The sequence below is a fragment of the Pezoporus flaviventris genome, unplaced genomic scaffold (assembly GCF_033815535.1).
Source record: "Pezoporus flaviventris isolate CSIRO_AGI_PZ_B2104156 unplaced genomic scaffold, CSIRO_AGI_Pfla_v1 ptg000070l, whole genome shotgun sequence".
NCBI classification, from domain to species: domain Eukaryota; kingdom Metazoa; phylum Chordata; class Aves; order Psittaciformes; family Psittacidae; genus Pezoporus; species Pezoporus flaviventris.
The window spans coordinates 632,928-658,223 of record NW_026892618.1 but is presented as its reverse complement, the minus strand read 5'-3'; the positions used below and the strand labels follow the sequence as shown (position 1 = coordinate 658,223).

Genomic DNA, 25,296 nt, shown 5'->3' with positions numbered 1-25,296 from the left:
GAGCAATATATTCAGTGCATGAATGCTCTAAGTCCAGAATCTCTGGAAGTTAAATTAATCGATCAAAGCTTCTCTTTTGTAGACTGGACAGTAAATCATTATTAATAAATGTTATTAATATATTAAGAAATATTAAAGGCAATTTCCTGTTAATAGTTGTTAAGGTTCCTTAAAAAGCATCTGTTCAAGCTGCAACCTAGCCCACCTCCTCTGATGGCAAAACTCAGAGCTAATCCTTTCTTTATCTAACCAGAGCATACAGAGCAATCACTTCTCTCCCAGCGCAATCAGATCGGCTTCCTTCAGGTGCTATGTTTGTATCTAGTAGGCAGTTTTAGCTTCCCAGCTAATCACAGGGTAATCTCTTGACCACGTTGCCACTATGGCTCAACTCAAGGCACAGCATCCCAAACCTCAGAAAGCAAGCACCCAACTAATTATTTTTGGCAATGCATCTGGAAAATACTCATTGTTTCAGAGTCATGCAAAGTCAAGATCTGACTGGTGTTCAGTCCAGGGGAGAAGGTATGTGCCCAGTAATCAAGAAGAAGGAAATGCTTTATTATCCTGTCCAACCTACATGTAGAAAGGATATACTTAAAGATACTTAAGATGTTCATTGAGTATCTGACTTTGACAGGAGAACACAAAATCTCGTTTAAGACAGAAAAGAGTTCAAGCCTGAGTTTTTAAACATTCAACCACCTACATGATTTGATGTAACCAAAACATTTGGGAGTTTCCTCTTTATTTCCAGCAGTAATACTGGAACACTTCCAAAGATTAAAAAGTTGTGAATGCTTTATCTTTTTTAACTATTTAAGTAGGGTATAAGGAGCTGCAAATGCAGCTATTACTTCTCTGACCCTAAAATTCTAAGTCTGTATTTGGGTAATTTTCTTCTTCAGGACTGAAAATGTCACTGGAAACCAAAAGTGTTGCTAATTCTCTTATTCTAGATAGCAAAACATCAAGTCGACTTTGAAGCCAAGCCCATGACACACCTGAGCACTACTGTTCCTACAAAGTTTCTTGTAGATCTGGTCGATAGCTACAGAGGCATGCTCGAAGCACCGGCTGAACAGCTCGTACCTCCTTCTTTTCACTTGTTCAAATTCTTGCTTGCATGTTCTAGCTTCCTTCCTGCTGGTCTCAAAAGCTATGAAAAAGGATGACTGAAATTACTCCACAGTAAGCCTCTGAGCAAATACATAGAAGGAATATATGTTGTGTACCATAATAAGCATCAAGGAAAATACTTATTGAAGAAAAAGATTCTAATGCAGATACAAGGAATATACCAACATTCTGAATTTCCTTCTAGATTTCAAATGGAGGCCCCAAAAACTGAACAGCTGGGATGTATTAAATCTGCTTTATGTCTGGAGCAATGAATAAAATTCTTCTCCCAATTCCTTCTGTAAGCTGGGCACCCTTAAGCAGCACCAGCATTTGCTTTTTGCAGCTTCAGAACTCCTTGGTTTTCTTAATATGTAATGTCTGCAATACTCTTTTAGGGAAACAGTAACTGCAGCAATGCTCATATCTGACTTCTGGACAACATGTATGTGTTCCTTCAATGATTTAAGAAAAAAAAAATAATTTTATGATTAAAGTGAGTACTATTTAGAAAATAAGTAAAAATATTTTATGTCATTTAGCAAACAAAATACCTTTCCAATCATTCAAACCGTATTTCAATAAACTACTGCAGTGTTAAGAGTATGTTAATAAACAGTTTACGTATAATGACAACTGAGGATGAACACTTGAGCATAAAAGGTATCTTAATACCTGAAAGAAGCAAAGGCAGCAGGACCAACCCCGGAAAGAGGAATTTCAGTTAGAGTAAAAACTCTCATGGGTTAATAAGAAAGACTCAGCATTACCATATATTGATTCTTGGAACTTGTCCCGAGCTATCTGTAATTTCTCTACTGCTCTCAGGTTTGGAGCAGCTGTCTTCATTAAAGTACTCTCTTTAGATTTTATTTCTTGTTGCATCTGGTTCAGATGATCCTGTATATCTTTATCAGTTTCTAGGTCCTAATGGAAAAAAGTAAAAACACCAAAGCAGTAAAATCTGCTTTTACTTCAAGAAGTTTCAACATACACAGCAAGCATCCATGGTTTCTGGAAGAATTCCCCCTCCCACTCAATAGCTTTAACTAAAAAACACAATAAGCATGAAACTCCACTCTGAGCCTTAGTTCTCAGAATAAATTTACAAGGTCTTAAGTATTGTTCCACAAAGACCTTTAGAAACAGACACAAATTCCCTTCAGCCTAGAAGTCTAGGTTAAAATATAACACAGGAGGAGGATTAGCTGGCTTCACTACTTTATTTGTGAAGAAAACGTCTTGATTAATTCATTACAAATCTGTCTTCAAACAAGTTCCAGTGGTGACAGATTCTTCCCTTGCTCTGTAACCAGCCTCTGACACAAATAGAGTCTTGCAACTTAATGCAGAAGGAGGAAGAAAAAAAAATCAGAGTTATATTTACTTTTTATCATTCTATTTTTTATGGTTTAGAAAAGCTTTAAATTAAATTTAGTTATATGGGAAATTGATTTATCCAGAAATCCCATACAGTTAGTACTATGTATGATTGCAAAAGCAAAATGCAAATACACAGGCACTTAAGCTTAACAGTGGTTTTAGTAACAGTGATTTAGAGACTAGGTTGAAGAATAAATAATTTCAACAAATAAAGTATTTTAAATAAAAACTCAATCTCTAATAACTTCAAACAAAGAGACTACCTTCAGGTCTTCTGCTAAGCTGCTGTAGTCGATCTGAATTGCCTCTTCCCTTTCATAGATACTGGATGTAGCCTGAGTGTCTTCTGTTTCAGGTCCCAGCTATAAATAGGAAGGACATTCCAGTTGATAAATATGACAAATATAAATTTAATTTTAATATAATAATATATATAATAAATATAATTTTAAACCATTAAAGCAATACATTAAAAGGATATAAAACAAAGAGACAGTGGTAACATAGTATGAGGTAAACTTACTCCATAGCTCCTCCCCTAGCCAAAATTGAATTAACAGCAGAGTCTAATTAAAAACCATACCTTTGAAATGAAGATGAAAACATCTGCTAATTTATTTCAGTCTGAAGCTTAGAGGAATGCAGCAGTAATTTATTTATAATACATTTATAACAATGTGCATACTTTAAATCTTCTGATTGGAAAGGTTTACATTTCCATGATAATTCAAGCCCCTTTAAGTAAAGCCTCTGAAGTGTGTAAGTCAAGTCTGAGTTGGCTTTAGAAGCAATGAGTAGCATCAATTCTGTACAGCATAAGCAGAATATCGCCTGGACACTGTACACCTGGATTTCAAGCAACTGCTTTCCGCTGAATGGAACACGTGCTGCCTGTTGTAGTCAGTCCCTTTCCCCACCAAGACTCTTTCTCAGAACCAGATCTCAGTGGTTTTCTCAGGGATATTCATTAGGAATCTAAGCTGTTATTCCTACTGCCCATCTCCTCAGTTTCATCTCTTCCTTACTGATTAACATCAAGAGCTCAGCTGTCTACATACTCTGATGATTGGCAGTCCTTTCCCTTCAGAGACTGCCCATCTCTGCATTCATTTTGTCTTCTGACCCACTCATTCACACCTATCCTCCAGAAAAGCTACTTTTCTAAGGAGTGGTATCAGCAAGACTCCTTTCAAATTCACAGACTAGCTACAAGTCCTTCAAAACCCCTAGCTATTTTATTTTGAAACAATGGCGAAAGTTTAACTTCCTCTCATAGAAGATATGCTGGAAAAAGCGGGAAGACTGAGAAAAATAATGAGGGTCAATCCCTTGATGGCAGAGCATTTCTATTTAAGCCTACCCCCAGTTGCTGTGAATATTTGTATCTACTGAAGACAAAAGGACAATTTTAGACAGCATTTATATTATGGATGATTAACCAAAGATTATGCCAATTCATGTACAAACCATATTTATTTACATTTCTGAAGTGACCCCTGTGTGTCCCTTTACATTTAGTAAATTAAGTATTTATCTCAAATACTCCTTCATACTGATTTTCTTTTACCACAGCAATTTTACATATTTCACAGGAACACATTTCAAGCAAAAGTAAAAAATACTTGCAACGATATTTCTGTCTACAAAAATAAATAAAAAAAAATCCTTGAAAATAATATTACTGTCCAAGATAAACATGCCTGTAAGGAAAAACTAAGTATCTCTAAATTCAATACTGAATAATTGCTCGTCCATGATATACATCTTTTATAAACATTTTATGTACCTCAACTTCACTGATATCATCCAGTAATCCAGATAGGAACTTTATTTTCAAGTCCTGCACCTTGCATTCGAGAAGCATATTATGTCGTCTCAATCTTTTCTCTTCCAGAGCAGTTTCTATAGTTGCAGCTTCTTTTTGTAATTTTGTAGCTTCTCTACACAGACAAAAGATACAGAACAATTAAAGAGCAGAAGCCACTAACATCCACAGCCACACAGCATGAGAAACAGTTACCGAGTTTCCTCTATAATCCCATCAAACATAAAGGAAAACTGTACTTAACTTCTTCCAATCCCTTCATTCTCCAAAATCACTCAAGAGACACCTTGGAACCACAAGCTATTCCAGCAGGCAAAGTTACCACTCTGCTGTTCTGTATTAGCTTTCACTATTGCAAGCACAGACTTAGTTTCAGCATATTGCCAAGTTCTCACTACAGCATGTTCAAATATCCACCCTTCCTAATTGCAAATGAACTCTCTTTTGTTCAGCTCTGCAGAATATGCATGGAAATTTGACCCTTTGGAAATTTAATCAAGTATCTTTTATCATTACCCTGTTTGAAATACACGACTCTTTGCAATGAATACCTTTGATAGCATCAAGTTGCTAAGTAAGGCAGAGACACAACTGCCTTATTGTGTAAAAATGACACACTATAAAATTAATTACTAGGCACATAATCTGAAAGCTTGTGTAAAATTCCAGAAGTTTCCCTAGCCATACTGTGCCAACATGTCTGTCTTTAAACACAGGCTCCTGATTAAGAGACATGAAACACATCAATAATAAAGCACTTGGTTTAGAAAAACAGTAAGGACAAAACAGTGACCTAAAATTAGTATTAGTTTAAGGTATCCAACACTTGAAAGGCCTGGAGAAAATGAGAATGCTGAAATTGGACCAAAAAAAAAAGATAATTTCTCAATAACTGAACCAATCGTACTACTCAAAGAAAAATATGAAACTAACAGTAAACTTAATATGCCCCCCCCCCCCCCCCAAGTTGTAAGCTACTTATCGGAAGTCACTACATATTTATCAGAAATCACAACAAGACCTACCATGAGGTAGATAATAATGTTCTTCTATACAGTTTATGGAATGGTTCTCATTAAATAATCTCATTCACAACACTTTTGGGAACTAAATGCTGAATTGGAAACTCTCTTTAATGCATACTGTAAACGCAAATTACCATGTTTCTAATTAATCTTTCATAAGAAAACAGAACAAGAGAAATTAAAACATCTGATCACTACAACTCTTCTAAATATTACATTTATCATTTTCCTAGGAGCAGAATTAGCAATTACCTATTAAGAGTTAATAATGTCTTTCTGAACTCTTCAACTTCATTTTGGGCTTTTGTAACCTCGGATTTATGAGCACTTAATCTATCCTTAAATTGTTGCCACTCCTCCACAATTTCATTCACTTTTTTTAGAAGCTTTTCCTCATCCTGCATAGAAATATTTAAAATTTTAACCTTTCACCAAAAATCTTGATATGGAGCTTTGATTATACAGAAAGAAAGAGTTAAAGTTCAAACCTGTTAAAATACATTCAAATGTGTTACAACACAAAATCTGAAAGGTCTGGGAAAACTGCCCGTCTTATACATAGGAATATCCAGATGTTTTGTATACACAGGGACAGCCAGCTCCGGATTTGTGGCTGTACTAGAGTAAACTATGCAGCCATCAAACAAAGCACGGATCCTAGGATGCCTGAAATCTGTAGGCTACTCCTTTTTCCTTAGTCCCTTATCCCCGCAAGAAGGATCCCACCTGCCATACATTTACAAAGTATTCAGCAATACCTAAGGTAACCTGAAATCTGAAATCGTTTAAAAAGTATTGTTCATTAAAGAGAAATCACGAGGCAACCTGAAGAAAACAATCTCTGGAGGTACTATAGAAGGGTCTTCCCCTATATAACGCAAATTGCTAAATTGCTAGAGATTAGGTGCTAGACTATGGTAAATCTAATGCCACATGCATGAAGACATGGTCCTAGAGACTATGAGACTAGCTAAGAGGCTAGTATTATGGCAATCTAAACAAGACTTCACTGCTCTTGCAGTATCCGAAGTACCTTCAGAATTTAATACCAATAATCCTTCTCCAGGACAAAACCATCTGAATTTGTTCAAAGTCATATTTCAGAAGAATTATGCACACAGGCATGAAGTCAGACATGTTTCTGTGCATGACTAAAGGTCTATTGTTTTTCCTCAGTATCACAAATACATATCTTCTAATGTTAAAAAATACAGCGTTCAAATGATGCATGTGGGGTTTTTTGCCCACTTTGGGGGAGTTTCACATTTCACTTTTGTTCTTTATGAAAGCACTATTACATATCTTTTCTCCCTCACTTTCCAGTGCACCACAAGCAACATCAACATAACAAAAAATTATTTACAAGTAAAGAACGCTATAAAGGAGGAATCCATACAAATTACTTTAACTAAAAATCTAAATTAGTTTTCACAGATTTATTTTAAGTCTATTAAGGCTGTGAAGTACTTCACATCTATAAAGGCTGTGAAGTACCTTAAAAGATGCAAAGCACTGGACTTGTTTACTATTACTCCTAGAATCTTCTAAAGAATCTCAGCCACTGCTGCTAGTCATATGGTATGTTTTCATATAAACTAAGCACAGGATAACACTACATACTAGTAATTTGTAAATCCCCTAATATGACAGGTAATCCAAGGTTAAAATGACAATATGCAACTGCATTTTTTCTAAATTTACAAAGTCAGTACTAAATTAAACCCTAGAAAAATTACTCAATAGCATTAACTATGTTTATTCAAGATTATTAATTCAATGCACTCTTTCCTCAGTTCCAGGTAGAGAGATGTCTGTTACAGTTACCTTCTGTAGCCTGGTAATCTCGGCTTCATCTTTATGAACAGTCTCCCTCAACTTGCTGACAGTGTTTGTTAACTTTTGTAGATGATCACGATTATATTCCAGCTGAATATTTAGTCGTGTCTTCTGATTTTCAAATTCCAGTCTAGTCAAAGTACATTATTTCAAAACAGGCTGACAACTAAGTCTATTTAAAGTTATTATAAGACAGATTTTCATTTTGACTATTTAGATAGCATTTTTATATCTTCTATATGAACACAAAAATTTGCATGCATCTGCATCATTGATTCCACTACACCACATCCTGTGGATATACTGAAAGCTACAAAAATACAGTGATAACAGTTTAAAAAAAAAATACAACATACAGTATGGCCACGTTTAATATGGAAAGTGACACTAAAAGTTCAAGTATCTCAGCATGAATGATATACCTGTAAATAATGTAGATATGAACTGGGCAAAAGCTACACTGATGCTGCGTATTTACCCAATGCCTGTGCTCCCTGTTCAGCCACTGCAAGCTTCCTGGTCAGCTGGCATGTATGTTTATCTGAGTATTGGAAAAAAACTATCTCAAGTTAATAGATGGCAATTAAGAAGCATGAGACCAGAGTTTTTCAAGCCATGTTGAGCCTTGCTTGTTATCTCTCAATGGAGATCTGTATTTGCTTATAGGGGTACAACAGCAGAAACTTCTTCATGTCTTGCTATGAGAAAGGACTGAAGGAAGCAGCTATTTACAGAAGGGTCTCCTCTCAGCTGTTACTGTCTGCCTCTGAGCTTACCAAATGATTAACTACTGGTGCTGCATCTGCTGTTCAAGCAAAAGGGTTGGCCCAAAACCAGCTCCAGGCTCTTTAAACCTGGACAAGAAGGCAACACCATAGCAGAGGCTTACAGGTCTAATGTTGGCAAGGTAGGGCAGCAGCAAGGCCAATGCAGCACAGCATAAGGGCATGTAGTGATAGAACAAGGAGAATAGTTTTAAACTGAAAGAGGGTAGACTTAGATTAGACATTAGGAAAAAATTCTTCACTGTGAGAGTGGTGAGACACTGGCACAGGTTGCCCAGAAAAGCTGTGGCTGCCCTATCCCTGGCTGAATGGGGCTTTGAGCAACTTACTCTAAAGGAAGTTGTCCCTGCCCATGGCAGACAGGTTGAAACTAGATGAACTTGAAGGTCCCTTCCAACCCAAAGCACTCTGTCTAAGACAAGGCCATGCAAAATTTTCCTCTTTTCACTGTTCTATTACTAGCTTCATACACTTCACCAGACTTCAGTTCTTGCAAACATAAGTAAATGACCAAATCACTTCAGCCAGCAGGTGCTTTAACTGGAACTAAACGTACTGCATTACTACCTCACTGCAGCCCTAACCAAACACACGTTTGGACTACTTTCTGAAAACCAGTCAGTGAATCTCTTAGCAGCTGAAGAGATAGCTGAAAAGAAAATGGAGTTCAGTACTACCCATTATACTAGTCATGTTGAAAATGCGTATTTCCTATAAATGACACCTGTAGTACAAAGAAATAGTTCATTTTAACGTTCTCATTCTTTAAATTTGTTGGCCTGTGACATATGCCTGTCAGAGGGGAACACCAGTTGAGGTTGCCTGTGAGAAAATATCCTAATTTCCTTAATAGTATATTCTTCTACCAAATCACTTCATCTCACACCCAGCTCTCCTTTAAGCTTTTTAATATACAAGTGAGCCTCAACACCATCCTTTTCTATGCCATTTTTCTATGTGGATTTTATTAAAATACTTTTTGCTTTATTTTCCTACAACAGGGTTACCAAAATAGCAAATGTTACCTTTCCAGGTTGTTGCAAACTATCACTGACTTTAACTGTCAGATAAACCCAAACCATTGCAGTGCTACTGCTCACTAATCCTTGCAGTGCTAATACAACCTTTTACAATCTTTTAGGGTTTTGTGGTATTTCCTGTGATGGGGGGAATTTGCCGGTGTGCCCAATCTAATACAAATAACTTTTTAACATTTCAGTTACAGATACCACCTTTTCTTATCAATCTCCTCTTGTTGTCTCACATGTTCTTGTTCATACACACGAATATTTTCTATACCAATTTCTTCACAGAATTCCCGGAAAACAGAATCTTCAACCTTCAAACAAAAAGAAATGGAGCAAAAATTTTTCATGCTATCCTGCAACCAAACATCTAGACAATCACTTCAGTTTACTGTTTCTGTCTGTTGTTCTCCGTCCAATGAGGAAGAGAAAGCTGAATGGTATACAGGACACTAATCAGATACATCAGGTTTCTCAGTGTAGCTCGGTTCTATGTTCCAGTCCTTTCAAGTGATTCATAAACGTTAATTACTATGTTCCATTTATAGCAAAGCCACAGCAAAAGACCTGCTATGGAATCTCTTATTTCTTAATTATACAGCAAATACTAACAAAAGCTTCAGCCAAAACCAATCTTAAAATTTTAATGAAAGACTTCAGCAGTTAAAGAGTAGGTACAGTGTATACGGCAAGACTGAACAAAGAAACAGCAACAGCCTACAGCATTTGAAAGATAACCCAATGGACTGAACAAAATTTTAAGTTAACTTCATAGGTCAAAACCCAAGTATTATTTATATTGTTTTGATATGCAGGCAGGTTTAACCAGGTATCAAACAAGCATACAACAATCTTCAAAACAAAACAAAACAAACCCCAAAACCACAAACAACGACGATCAAAAAAGAAACCCCCCCCCAAAAAAAAAAACAAAAAAAAAAAGCCAAGAAAAACCAAACCCCAAACCCCCAACACCCAAAAAAGCCCCAAAACACCCCTCCTTCCTCAAAACTTCTTCCTCCTCAAACAAAAACCCAAAACCCAATGAAATAAGGAATTTCTTTACAATCATCATGCATACCACTCTCTCAGAATAGTAAGAGTGCACAGAAAATAAAGCACAGATATTGGCTACTTCTCAAGAAAGGAATCCTCACTCTGTGCTGCTCTTTATCTACTTTTCTAGTATACACTGGCATAACAGGTCATCATCTAGACATGACATCCATAGAATTCAGAACAAAGCGCTCTAGCAGTGCCGAGAACTGTTCTCAGCTCTAGAAAGCTGACACAGAGCTCTCTTCCTAATGGCATGAGCATGCCTGATCTATTTTGCATGTGGGTTGCAGACCTGATGGATCTTCCAATTAAAAGAGATTAATAGAGGATTTCCATTAAGACACTGAATGGGACCTGCCATGACTGCAGTGAGAATGCTTTTCAGGAGGACAGTCACATATGCAAGGACTGTCTAACTGGTGGATGTACTGATTACTGAGAGATCTGCAACTCTTCTGGGTGCTTACAGAGTTTAGTGTACATACATGCTGTCACAGATCCACATCCGCCAGGAAGACTTCACACCAAAGGAAAATTACAGTTCAGTCAAGCAATCATGCTGCGTAAATATCTCTCCACAAAAAGGAGAGGTCCTGTGACTACAGTTTCTTACAAAGAATTTGGTTGTTAGGAGTCTGAGAAAGAATAAACTGGTATCAAAATTTACCCCAAAACCTAGAGAGTAATTTGCTGGGATTTAATCTACAGCTGAAGCTTGAACTTAGAGCTTAAAGCTGTGAACTACAATGGACTGTGCCTGCTCAACAGTAAGAAGTGTAAATCATATTTATTAGCAGACCAGGAGAAGGTGGGGGAAAACCAACCAAACTTCTTGAAACTCAAAAATTTTCTCCTATGTCAAATGAAATGAAATTATAGTTTATACATTAAGCATATAAAGCTTAATTTAATAATCTAATATTCAAGAAGTACATGATTTGGGTGGTTTGTGTTTGGCACGTAACAGTCACAGAATTTTGATTTTAAGGAAACTGATTTGCAAAGCTTTGATGCATACATACTAAGATCCAACTGCACCTCTGTTCACAGTTACCTTGATAAGAAAGGCAAAGAATGTAGGAAGATTGTTGGAGTAACTTATAACCCTTTCACAGAATCACAGAATCACAGAATCAACCAGGTTGGAAAAGACCTTCAAGATCACCAAGTCCAACCACTCCCCAGCACTGCCAAGGCCACCATTAACCCATGGCACTAAAGGCCTCATTTGCAGTCTGTGAACACCTCCAGGGATGGTGATACTTGTCTCAGTTTGAGCTGCCAATGAGATCTCTCACTACCCTGGTGTTTGCTGCTACTCTGGTTGGGCAAGGGACAGCAAGGCAGGGGGGTGGGAAACAGCTGCAAACACTGCACATCAAGCTAAGCAAGTCACAAATTTTACATATACATCTTGTTTACAAAGTTAAAAGTTGCTCACTTTCTAAAAGTCAGCAGTAACAGAAGGAAGCTTCTGCAGTACAACAGCATAAGCTGTCATGACTAGGACAGGAAGCATTACCTCATCAATTTTTTTCTGAAATTCTTCTATTTTTTCTTTTCTTTGTGCTACTGCTTCCTTCAGCATATCATGCTGAGACTCAATATTTACCAGTTCACTTTCCAGTTTTGATTTCTCCTAGATAAAAAGAAAGGAAAAAGATGGTAATTTTTCTTAATAGGATGGTCAACCTTCTGGAAAATAAGCGAAGGTTCTGTTCCAGAATAACTGTATTTTTCTGATTAAAAACATTGAATACTTTCTTCTACAATGCCATTTACCCACTATTATTGCCAATCTGCATGCAACCATTACAGTTTTCATGAGCAGAAAAACAAGTTACTCAAGTATCATTTAAAGTGCGTTTTGACTTACAGACTAAATGATAAACCAATCTTACCAGAAATTCAAATTTAAAACCTAAAAGAGAACAAGCCTCACGTAAATTACTTTGTAATCTTGGTGGAGGTTTTTTGTATTTTATTAATTCCTCAGTCATAACTGCTGTATGTAGAACTTGAATACTACTTCCTTAAGTAGCTTTTTCTAATTCCTTTTATTTCACTAGTAATTACAGCTTAGGCAAAAAAATGCAATTATTAAACACAAAAATTATAAAGGCTTAGTACTATACCGTGTAGAGATTAGCAAGATGTTTCTTTTTAATAAGCTCTAATTCACTCTGTGAGTATTTAAGTCGTGTCTGCGTTCCATGGCATTGAGCATACAACTGCTTCAAGTCAGCCTCCTTACGTTTGATCTTCATTAAGTCCTAGAAAAATATTACAACATGAGAAAAAGCATTTGAAACAAACCATGACTTATTTGGAAATTACTCTTTTTCAGACTTATGCACTACGTAAAGCTAGCCTCACTGACATAGGCCCCATTCAAGGCAAATGCTGAGAACATTTGTAATATTAGATACCAATTTTGTAACAGATTTATTTCTCAGAAGAAAGCAAACATTTACAAATTCCTGAATTCTTGCTCTATCCCTCTTCCAAAACACCTCAAGTATGATAAATCATGTTACACTGACAGGTTTTGGTTTGTGCAAATATTTTTACATTGACAGCATCTAGCATCTTCTTCACTAAAAGTTTTCAGGTACTCTGAACAACAGCTTTTTTCCCTTGAAACTTTTCTCAGTGTTGTCCTGGCTCTCCACCTCTGTCATACATGAACCAACCCCCTAGGAAAGAACAGAGACCCACAGTTGATTATTATTAACTAGAAGAGGATAAACAACTATTACGTCCTGTCTGCATCTTCTAGAAGTTTTGAAAATTACCTTTTAGAAAATCATCTTCCCATAGCTGAATTAAATGATTTAAATCCTTTATGCTTTTTGCAGTTAAGTGCTTTTTAAGAGACCTACCTTTAGCTCATTAATCAAGCTATCTCTTCTTTCTTTCATTGTATTAATTTCTTTATCATCCCAACATCTAGCTTTAAATCTTAAATCACTTGATCCTCCAGAAATCACTCCAGACTTCAAGAATAAAGTTCCATCAAGAGCCACTGTCTGGAAGACAAAAGAAAAATAAAATTATAATCAAATACATCTGAATACAAAGCAGCCAAAACATGCCATGAACTAGTGCCCCAGATAGGGTGGTTAAGCAAGCATCAACCACATTTTAGTGGGACTCCAACATTCTTTCCTGTTCCAAACCTGCTAACATGAGATACATGAAGCTACAAAAAAAATCCATTGTTTCTTGGCACTAGTCACATTTTGGTGTTACTGCTACTAATCAGAAAAGGAAATTAAATGGTATAACTTCATTTTATTTAGGAAATTAATATGAGACATTTGTGTATACAGTGACAACTTCGAAGGCTATGTCTGGCTTAGTAGAGTAAAAAAATCAATGTGATAATGGAGTAGAGGAAAGCAGCTCATCTGTAAACAGAAAGGAGAAATTTTAGTAAAGAACATAGGTGGTTTTGTGACTTGATTCCAAGTAAAAATGATTTCACAGTCACCTTTGACTTAAGACTGTTGTAATGAAGATTTTAAAAGGTTTACCAAGTGCATAAAAGGTTTCTACAGACTACCTACAGCAACAGAGATAAGCGTAAGAAGAAAGAAGTGCAGGAAAAATCAGAGAAGCTTCAGCCCACACAACACAGTCTGCATTTACAACTAATACATTCTGTCAAAGATTTTAAATAATTTTTGAAAGAGTTCCTTCATAAAAAAGCTAGTAAGATTGTTTGTATTGTTAAATCAGACAGTTTAAAGAACAGAATTACTCCTCCTTCTCCTCCTTTTCACCCCGAGGACCATACCAAGAAACGTATTTGGACACTATCTAATTTGCCTCCTTTTCCCAGGAAATCACTAAAACTTACTATCATACAGAGGAAAACATAACCATGTGAAATATCGGGGGGGGGGGGGGGGGGGGCTTATTTATGTGGGAATAGACTAGACAGCATAGTATAATTCTGCAATACTTTGTGGGATGTTTATAGAAGAATTATTTAAATGGCATCAAATACATAACTGCAGTGAAAAACATATGAAACAAAATTCAGCTTCTTACTTTCAACCTCACTGGTCCATCAAATGCTATTTGTTTTGCTTCTTTAACTGTTTCACAGACCAAGCCATTCCCACTCACAAACTGAATCACTTTTTTCAGTGGAGCAAATGGAGTCTGTACAACATCCACCATCATTTTAGCTCCTTTTATCTCTCTTAACTTTTCGTTGATTGGTTTAACCTGTAAAGCAAGTAAGCAATATTTAGATAGACAACTATGACAATGTTGTTATAGCAAAGCATGTCCAAATCTGAGTGGTCTAGGGACAGGATGTACAGATCAATAGAATGTGGTTCTGTAAAACTAGATACAGATCTTGTTTTCATATTCTATGTATACTGTAGTCCTTAAATCTGTAAAACTTATTTTGCTGTGCATGAAATGCAAGTACATGTAGAATGGAAAATAAACAATATGAGTTAAAACATTTGTGAGATAACAGCTGGAACGCACAGAGCTCTGCCTGGGGAAAGATGATGAACTGAGAGCTCATAGGTGATGACTGAAGAAACATCTGGTAAAAATTGTAGTGGGTGTCTGCTACAGGTTGCCTATCAGGATCATAGGATCAGATTGGTTTGGATTAGAGAGGACCTTCAAGATCATCTAGTTCCACCCTCCCTGCCACAGGCAGGGACACCTTCCATTTGACCAGGCTGCTCAACGCCCCATTCAGCCTGGCTCTGAACACTGCCAGGGATGGGGCAACCTGTGCCAGTGTCTCACCACCCTCAGAGCGAAGAATCTTTTTCTTAATAGGTAATGCAAATCTCCCCTCTGTCAGTTTAAAGCCATTCCCCTTTGTCCTGTCGCTACATGCCCTTGCAAAAAGTCCCTCTCCAGATTTCTTCTAGGCCTCCTTTAGGCACTGAAAGCTGTTCTAAGGTCTCCCCAGAGCCTTCTCTTCTCCAGGCTGAGTAAGCCCAACTCTTTCAGCCTGTCTTCACAGGAGAGGTGCTAAAGCATTCAGGTCCTCTTTGTGGCCCTCCTCTGGACTCTCTCCAACAGCTCCACATCCTTCTTATGTTAAGGTACCCATAGCTGGACACAGGACTGCAGGTGGGGTCTCAGAAGTGAGGTGTAGAATCACCTCCCTCGATCTGCTGGCCACACTCCTCTTCCTGCAGCCCGACATAAAGTTGGTTTCTGGGCTGCAAGCACACACTGCAAGCTGATGTTTTTTGTTAGCCAACACCCCCAAGTCCTTCTTCTCAATCCAGTCCCTGCCCAGCCTGTTATTTGTGCTTGGAATGAGTAGAGTGGATGAGGCCTACAGGCAGTCAGAAGCAGTGTCATATCTGGTATCTAAAGAAACATATTAGTATTCCTCAGTTGCATGGCTACTCAATAGTCTTTGAATGATCATAGCAAGTGAAATAGGTGCCTAAGGAGCGGAAAATTTAAGTGTCACTTCTGTGTTCAAAAAGGGGCAAGAAAGAGGACCCAAGGGACTACAGGATAGTCAGTCTTACCGTGATCCCTGGGAAGATGATAGAGCATCTAACCCTAGAAACCATTTCCAGGAACATAACAAAAGTCTTGGAGGACTATTCAGCATGGATTCACGAAGTTGGTTATGTGTGACCAACCTGATGGCCTTCTATGAAATGACTGGCCTGGCAGATGAGGGGAGAGCAGCAGATACTGTCTACCTAAACTTCAGGAAGTCTTCCAGCACCGTCTCCTGCATGATCGTCATAGGGAAGCTGATGGAATATGAACTGGCTGACAAACAGTGTGGTGGACTGAAAACTGGCTTGGACAGACAGATCCACAGGGTGGTAATTGGTGGCATAAAGTCCAGTTGGAGGCCAGTAACTTGCCACATCAGAACTAGGACCAATCCTGTTTAACATCTTTACTATCTGAATGATGATGGAGAACCACATTTGGGCAAGTTTGCTGATGGCAAAAAACTAGAGGGAATAGCTTACACACTAGGGGCTCATGCAGCCACCCAGAGGGACCTCAGTAGGCTGGAGAAATGGGTCAACAGAAACCTCATGAAGTTCACCTCCTAAGTGCTTTCCCCTAACAGTTAAGACTATTTTAGTTATGCTTAAATGAGCCAAGATAAAGATTTACAAGTGTATTAACTTGCTCATGACAGAAGAAAAAAAAAATAATCAAAAAAAAAGTACTTACATCGAGGTAATCCAGAGCAAGAAAAGTTTCAGGTTCAGCTCGTTCTTGTTTTAGGAAGCGAATGCAATCTTTTGCTGTTTTTTCAGTGGCAACAACAATAGCAGTCATATATTTGCCAAATACCTTGGTAACAGCAAGCTGGTACTTTTTATGAATAGGATGACACAGGTCAATCAGTCTTCCAAACTGAAGATAAAAATACAGAGAAATATTAGTATGTTACTTTAGATATCAAATAATATTTCTGCATGCAAGATGCTGAAGTATTAAGAGGAAAATGTCACATATCTATGAGCTGCACTCTCCTACAATAGCTACACATCAGAAAAAACAAATTGTAGTAGTCATCTATCCAAACTGCAAAGTATGCCTTCAAATCTGAAGGGAGGGTTTTAACTTTTTTCCTCAAGATTAACGTTATGCACCTCAATGTTTTACTCAACTTAGCACACAAAAGCATGACAGTGACAACAGCGAAGTCGGCCAAGTTTCTTTTCTGGAGAGGAAGAGAAGTATCTAACAGACACTAAGATCTTTGAATGACAATAAGGTCTTAAATAAATAGAACTATTAGCTGGAAAATGGTAGCAACAGAGACACTGTTCCAGTTTTAACCCAAAAAAGCATCTTCTTTCTTTAGTAGCATGAAAAGAATAAGAATTGCTTTTCTTTTACTGCATAGTCCAAAGTATCAAACCTGTTTTGCCATATATTGATATACCACCACCACAGATAAAACGACTTGATTCTTTGCTATACATGCTCTCACTGAAGGTGTTTTGTTCCATTTCTGTAATTATAGGTATAGTTGAACTTTCCCTGAATAATTAAAGGTATATTCTGAACATTTTAACATATAAATTTGATTTTTAAGACATTCAAAACTATACAGAGGATCTATATACTTTCAGACACAGGCATTTAAATCCAGCTGGAATGCCATATTTACATGAAAACATCTGCCTGAGCTGCAGATAGAAACATCCAAGTAGATGGGCTGACAGCCCAACTGAATCTGTAACAATCACAACCTTACAATTAAAACTACCAATGTAGGAATGCCATTCTGAAAATTAAATTGTAAAAAAAAGTAATCCGCTACAAAAGTCACTTTGTTCATCAGAAAAATCCATGAAAATGCACGTCACTCATACATGTGGAATCCCAGAAACGGCTGTTTCAGTACCTGGATCGTTCACCAACCATTACAAGATTATTTTATCAGAACGGAAGCTTTAAGATGGACATAAAATCTAGGTATTTTAAAGCAGTATGCCATTTTTCACCAATGAAATCCAGAAGACAGACACCAAGATTTCCTCCAGTTCTGCCTGAGTATTTAGTTCAGTAAACCTGAGCCTAAGGAGCAGCTCAGAAGACATCATCACTTTATATGCTGGTGTTGGGAAAACTATTGCAGGAACAACTGTAATTGAAGCAAGTATTGTTTAGACTTTCTCTAATCAGATAGATTATATAACCAATTTTACTCATCTATTTTTTACATATTAGAAGCCATCATATCTGTAAGTACTTTTAAATTTGCAGCTCCTGAAGGAAAAATAAGAAAACATCCTAAATACCAGCTGTCCTTTAAGCCAGCAAGGTATTACCAGTCTGATCCAGCTCTTTTCAAATAGGGTACAATACAAAAAGCGAGCAAAAAGACACATATCAAAATCATATTTTTTTTTAACATCTCATTAACATGGATTAAAAGGTTCTGAAGAACAGCTGAAAAGTTTTGTTGTTCTTCACTCCTTGGTCTTTTGTAAAACCTCAGAATCTGGTGTCTGATCCTGTTGTTTTTTCAAGAGGTTAAGGATTTGCTTTTCAGCTCTGTAAAGAAGTGGATCAGACTGCTGACACCTTGCTGGCTTAAAGGAGAGCTGGTGTTCAGAATATTCTCTTTCATTTTCATTTATGTTCTTATGGCAGCACTAGGAAGCAAATATGTAACCTTTAAAACGAGAAGAGGGGGGACCTTCCCAGCTTGTACAGCTCAACTACATATATCAGAAAGGATTGATTATACTGACATACTCAGAGACCAACTATTCAATTGATTCATTAAAAAATTCTTATTTAGGATCGCTGCCTACATTGGAGAAAATACTTTTTTAAGTGTCAATAAAAAGGTATAAATATGTCTCACAATCAGTGTCTGCTCACGATTCACAAAATCAATACACAGAACACTTTATGGCATTACTAAGGACTAATTTAAGTAAAATATGGTAACTGATAAGCAAAGACAGACCATTTGGTAAAATAAAAATTTCATGCACCTATGCAACATTGTCCTTTGGAAGAAGCATTCCTTATAGAATAAATGGTCTCTCAGATAACCCTCCCATTCATTTGTTCAAAATAAGTCAGTCAAAAATATGTGTGAAGACAGAACAATATAAAACCAGAAAGAAAAAGGAAACAAATGGCACAAAAATCACACAAGAGATCAAAATTATTCTTTGATGAAATCAGTAATATATTCTGGTAATTGTGAAAAATAATGACAGTTTATGGTGCTATTCTTTCAGCAATACTATTTCACCAAGTACACCTAACAAGCATAAAGTTTAAAAGAATATTCAAGACAGTCTCATTTACTCTAGCTGCTTATTCAGTCTAAGGTAGAACTCTCAAATCTTGCTTCTAAAATAAGGCTTTAAATGAGGCCATTCAATTACCACAGAATCCGGATATAGTCTTTTGAGACTTTCCAGGATCTCTGCTCTCATTTGCTGACGCCTTCCTTCATGGTAATCCATTCTGGCATTCTGCAGCTCACCAACTATTTTGTTCAATTCTTCATTCACTTCAGCCATTCGTATTGTTGCATTTTCGATTTCCTTAGTTAGTACTTCCTCTTGCTGCTTTTTTTCTGCTAATGATTCACTTCGAAAGGAAGCAAAAAAAGGAAAACAATTTACTATTTCATTTATACAAGCTTTTACGTTATGAAAGTAAAGGCATTCTATGGTCACAAACTACAAAAATCATTAAAAACCTGAAGTATCTGTATGAAGTTACTTATACAAGTTGCATTCTGAAGTATAAGCTATTTTTAAGGTTTCAAAATTGAGTTCAAGTGAGAGGTTTTGCCTGTGTAATATACAACCGTATCATTTTACCCTGCATCAATAAAAGGTCTGGTATTGGAAAAACTAGAAGGATTGAGAATTCTCATGCAAAATTATTACTCACCTTACACACTTGCCAAAATCACTAAGACTTTACTGCACTCTACTACAAGTACTTAATTAAAATAATTTTTACATCACACCAATCACAGTGGGTCTGCTGCTCTGAGTCCATGACAGAACTTTGTTCAGTACACAGACAGCATTAAGCCAAAGCACACATTCCAGATGCACAGAAAAAGATTGGCTGGGGGAAAAAAAAAATAAATAATCTCTGCAGATCACCTACTCTGACCTCCTGCACAAAACACAGGCTACCATCAAAAGTCACCAGGTTGCTCAGACAGTAAAAATCAAGTCAAAGGCAAGACCCAGGAACGGAGACCTGAGCTGCTAATATGCAACATAAATATTAATGCTTTCCAGAGCAGCACCACTGCAGTGTTACTCTGCCCTCTTACTCAAAATTTGTAAACAAATAGCCCCACAGTGATGCAACTTACACACCTACAAGAAATTTGAAGCAATTATAAAAACTAGTTTCAAACAAAATATGGATAAGGCATCAGACCTCCTGCTTTATTTTAACAGGAAAAGTAACTGAAATATTAATCAGAACTACGATGAATTCTCATTTGGATTAAAATTTTAAAGCACAGAAAAGAATTAAGAAATAATAAGAAACCTGTTATGTCAATCTGAGAATATGTAATATGCCAGAATTCTAATTAGCTTTTCATTTTTTAAACATACGTGCATATCTTGGCATATTCTTCCAACTTCTCTATCCGTTTTTTATGCTCTTCTACCTGTTCCACAGTCTGGTTTATGTTTTCCTATGCAATCACAAACAGATGTGTTAAAAACAAACCAGAGGAAAATGACAGTTTTACAGCAAGGCAAAACTGTGAACTCAGAACAAATACTGAGACAGTTTTTTTTCTCACTTGTTCGTATTTCATGCTGAAGCAGTAACACCTCTTTTCAACAGTAAATGCCATATTGCACCATGAATAATTATTTTCTCAATGTCGTTGGATTTTTCATGTTTGGCTACAGTTCAGAGAAAGTCTCTTCAGCACAAAGAATCATGACAGAATCAAATAAAACAACTTTAAACATACTGTTAGTAAATTACAGGTGTTAAAAAAAGAAAGGTACTTTTCTTGGCACAAGATTAACAGAAGCTTCTTCCTAAGGACACATTAAAAATTTGACGTAGAGGTTCCAACCTGATACAACAGCACTGTACTAAAAAACTAAGAATGAAACAAGTATTCTCAGTTACTCAAATTGAATAAAAATACATTAACTAAAGCACGTAAAAGAAAAAAAAATAGTTACCTACACATTTTAATAAGCCTTAATTCTGAAATCCTTGTGACATTTGGAGAGTCCATAGCCCCTTTGTGTACCCACTTCAATGTTTGACTGCCCTCAATATGAAATAGTTTACCGTATAGCTATTCAGAATTCTAAGCTGTGCCTGTTGTCCCCCATCTTATCACTATAGGTACCACTCTAGTAAGAGCGTGACACTCTCTTATTCATACCCTCCCATTAAGTAGCTGCAGACAGTAATAAGGTCTCCCTTTCACCTTTTCTTCTCCAGGTGAAACAGAACCAGTTCTCTCAGCCCCTATTTATAAGCCAGGTGCTCCAGCCCCAGCCAGCTTGGGGGCTCTCTGCCAGACTCAATCCAGAACGTCATTATCCTTCCTGTACTGGGGAGCCCCCAGTCGGACTGAGCATGTTAGATGTGGTCACACATACTGCATTGTGAGGAGTGATCACCAAGTGCCAGTAGTACAGATAATTAATGTCAACTCTGAATGGTCAGGCATGCATTTTATGAACTCTCAATTATTCCTTGTTTCCTTCTCAACACGGATTTGCCAAGTTTTAGACACACAAGCAATAGAGTTTATTTCACTTCTAGATACTAATCAGGTTTTCCTGCTAAGTAGTACTTCAAAAAGTAGAATTTTATCAAGATAAAAAGGATGTACAATCATTAACTTAGATATCATGGCAAGAATGACTTTACATCCCCACAGATACACAGTAAAATACAGACTTTTCCATACAAACAAGTTTATATCTACAAGAATGAGGTGTTAGAAACTCTCAGAAATTATAAAGTCTCATCTGATGGATTTGTAAATTTTCTCAACATAAAGAGACTCCTCTAAACCTTGACTCTACAATTAAACATGTTCCTCTCTGACTTCTTAGTAGATGACAAAACTGCAAAGTTAGCACAGTCTGGAGGGGAAAAAAAAAAAAAGGTGGGGGAGAGGGGGAAGAAAGAACCCCCAGAACACTGAATATGGCAGAGTTTTCAGCAAAAGGCAGATTATCAACTGAGTTTCTATCCTTTTCAGCAAAAGGCAGATTATCAACTGAGTTTCTATCCTTTCTACTTCTATCAGAAGCCCCATGCAAAGTTGAACTATGAGTTGGGAAATAATTTTTTTCTAAGAAGAGAACTTCAGGCATGGTGACCAAGTCACAGTCAAAAATGTAGGTATTTTATTGTCACGTGTGGATCTGCAATGATAAAAGAAATCAGAGACAAAATGACAGCAATGATATGTGTTCACACCAAAAACCCTGCCTCTGAAGGGCAACAGAGGAGTGGACAAGAAGGAGGTTTTTCCAAGTACAACACACTGGTATGCACAACTGACCTTAAAAACATTTCCATCAAAAAGGCAGCTGTGATCAAAATACGCATCTAAATGGTGTGAGTATCATACAGAGGTCCAACAGTGGCAGAGCGTCTCAAAAAATATACTTACAAAACCAGGAACTGATTAGAGTCAAGCATATATTCTGCATAACTATATGAGATTAGAGACAAAGCTTTCAAAACAAAATCCTCAGTGCAGACTCACACAGCCATTCTGAGAACAAATTTAGAAGCCATTTTGCTAAGCCTGTTGCAACATGAAAACTAAACTGACATTTGCAATGTAACTCCTTCACTGAGGATGTGTTCATGACAAAGCATTTATACAGACATTTATACCAGAGGGAAAGGTAGAGAAACATTTTTCTCCTTAACACATAATTTTAACTTGATGCAAATACCTCAACTTCTTTTTTCTTCCTCCAATTAAGTTTCAGCCTTTCTTCATCTGCTTTTTGCTCCCAACGAAGCTTTTCTAGCTGCTGGTTTAGCGTAGCTACTTTCTTTCTTACTATTTCCTTTAGCTCTTTGTAACGCTCCAACTGGACAAACAGAATAAACAAATAAATTCATTCCACTGAAAGTGGGAAGGTTCAAGTTCAGTTATACTCTCAATTAATAACTGCCTCCTTTATCATAATTAAGAGTATGAAAACTACCCAATTCTCCAGAAAACCTATCTACTAATTGTGTTATAAAAAGTTATACTTTATGAGAGATTCAATACAAAACTTGCACTTAATAGTTCTTGCCTACAGTCTTGTTTTAGGCTTCTAATGACTTATTTTTCAGGGAAGTTTATATTTTACAGTACTTCACAGTAAATCTTAAGACTAACACCAAGTTTCTGCACAACCCAAAATCAGTGCAAATTTGCTGTTTGGTATTATAAATACCAATTTTCATGTTGTATCTATCTATCTGTATATATACTTTTTTCTTTTAAGGTAACTATAAATAGTTTAAACAATCCTGCAAAGATATTTCTAGATGACCAAATGTCTCTAAAGTTCAAAGTGAGAAGACTAACAAACTAAAACAACCCTGTTGGGTTCTCCCTTGATTGATCAGAAACAATCTTAAGGAAGAGGCAGTGGAGAAAAGCTAGCACTCAGTTTTAAAAGTGTTTCGGGCCACATGGTTGCAAAAATAGCTTTTTCAAACATGAATGTAGTGCAAAGTGATGCAGTCCTTTTCTTCTAAAGTAACTTAAAATAGCTCACTTCCAGATTCTAACCCAGAGTAGATGCTACACACACTACAAAGTCTTGTTTACAATTTCAGTGTCTTCTTTTTCCCTAATTGAAGGCGTATTTCTGTACCCCAGATGACAAGCCATTACTCAAATATTACATCAAATATTACTCTGAAGAAGGGGAAAACAAACCAGACCAAACAACCTAACCATGGATAACCACATGTAGCTACAACCCAAATATACAGATGACAGTTCCCGCGTACAACCCTTCTGAAATTTCCATCAAACCCTTCTCAACTTCCTGTTCACCAAGAATTCACTACTTCACTATTCATACAATATGGTATCTTCTCACATTGTTTAGCAGACATTCTTCGCACCCTAGGAGAGGTGCTTATCATTTGCAATCTCACAATGGTGAATTTCTAAATATCTATGCATCTTAGATTTACTTCCCAGAAGTGCTCCAGATTTGGAACTTCTGTGAGATCTGACTTCGCCCCCAAAAGGGGACAGCCCACTCCCCTAACAGGCTGCATCATCATTTCTCTTCTGCTGATGAAACAGTCCCTAAATAAAAGTTGTAATTTTCTTTTTGTTTGAGCTTAACAACAAAAGGATCATTAGAAATTACAGGTTACTGGTCAAACAACAGTTTCTCTGTCTTAAGTAGAGATTTTTGAGCTTCACTAGTAAACAGCACTTTTTGGTTTCCCAATTCACCTGACTTTCTCCTAGCTCAGTATCTGCTGCTCTCTGCAATATTTCTTCAGCTTTCTTCTCAAATGTTCTCCATGCCTTCTCAATATCATTTAATTCTGTCTCTAGTTCTTTTATGTTCTGCTTTTCCTTATCACAGGATTTCTCCTTGTCCCTTAGCAATTTTTTTGACATTTCTACTTTCTTGATTTGGTAGGAAGTGTTTTCCTTTGCTTTTATATAGAGGGGTCTCTGCTGAATCAGCGATGCTTCCAGAGTCCTAAAAAACCAAACAAACAACAAAACCAACAACCAAACCACAAAACCAGAATTAAAAAAAAACAGTTAACTACCACAAACCACATCCAAACCAACAAAAGCGCAACAAAAAAGAAATGGAATAACCCCCTTCCAACCACACATACAAACAAATTATCAGTTGTCACTGCAGTCATATACCCACAGTTGATTTTTTTTCAATATCCACTGAAAATAGAAATTTAATGAAATAAAACCTTCTAAAAATTCAATAGAAAACAAGTATTTATATGATGACATTACTGACAACCTGGGCATGGTGGTGGAATTAAAAAATTAAATCACTGTCTAGATATTACTTTAGTAAACTGCTACAAACTGAATTCCATAACATGGGATATCACCCAACTGCTGTAACAGGAAATGCATGCTTGTCAAACAATTCCCACTGCAAATTATGCTTTAGCTCAACTGTCAAAGAATGTGATCAGAAAACCTACTTCAGTTCTCTTTCCATGTTCTGCTGGTCTCTGTTTAGTACACCAAGCATTTTCTTCTTGGCTCTAAATGCATCCTCTGCTGTAGAAAGAGACTCTTTTTTGAGACTAGCCTCCATGCTCTTTTCATGCAAACTCTTTTTCAGAAAGTAAATGTTTTTTTCATTGTGATAAAGCCTGAAAAGCTGCAACTCTATCTTTTCTTCGTCCAGTTCCTTGATAAGTGTCTGGTAATGCTCTGCCTACCAACATAAAAATTTTATTTGCGGTTTATAAATAGGATTTTTAATCATTAGCAGTTTAATTTCGAGTCCAAAGTAATATAAGATGATATACCAGTAACTGTATTCCACTAATGTGCACTAATCATAAAAATTACGTAAGTGAACTTAATTAGACTGGAAAACCTACACTTTCATTTACTTCATATTTTATATTAATTATATTACCGGACCCTTTCATACTTATTATACCATACCGAAACAAATACTAGCTGAAAAACAACACAAGATTTTTGTTTTTAAGAAAACCTATATTTACGTTCATAAAAA

The 25,296-nt window shown here is 36.7% G+C and overlaps 1 protein-coding gene across 2 annotated transcripts in view; it reads right to left on the bottom strand.

The window, feature by feature from the left end:
• Positions 1-25,296, bottom strand: part of SMC1B (structural maintenance of chromosomes 1B) — a 34,641-nt gene that overhangs the window by 5,387 nt on the left and 3,958 nt on the right. For both annotated transcript variants that reach the window (XM_061472030.1, XM_061472031.1), the window contains exons 5-21: positions 24,749-24,987; positions 24,015-24,270; positions 22,495-22,635; positions 20,155-20,237; positions 18,949-19,156; positions 16,259-16,444; positions 14,114-14,293; positions 12,940-13,086; positions 12,193-12,330; positions 11,580-11,696; positions 9,206-9,312; positions 7,177-7,318; positions 5,605-5,750; positions 4,289-4,442; positions 2,766-2,864; positions 1,890-2,046; positions 1,005-1,159 (exon numbers count right to left, since the gene is read on the bottom strand). In XM_061472030.1, coding sequence (XP_061328014.1) covers positions 1,005-1,159; positions 1,890-2,046; positions 2,766-2,864; positions 4,289-4,442; positions 5,605-5,750; positions 7,177-7,318; positions 9,206-9,312; positions 11,580-11,696; positions 12,193-12,330; positions 12,940-13,086; positions 14,114-14,293; positions 16,259-16,444; positions 18,949-19,156; positions 20,155-20,237; positions 22,495-22,635; positions 24,015-24,270; positions 24,749-24,987 — 2,655 coding nt within the window. The remainder of the gene's footprint in view (positions 1-1,004; positions 1,160-1,889; positions 2,047-2,765; positions 2,865-4,288; positions 4,443-5,604; positions 5,751-7,176; positions 7,319-9,205; positions 9,313-11,579; positions 11,697-12,192; positions 12,331-12,939; positions 13,087-14,113; positions 14,294-16,258; positions 16,445-18,948; positions 19,157-20,154; positions 20,238-22,494; positions 22,636-24,014; positions 24,271-24,748; positions 24,988-25,296) is intronic.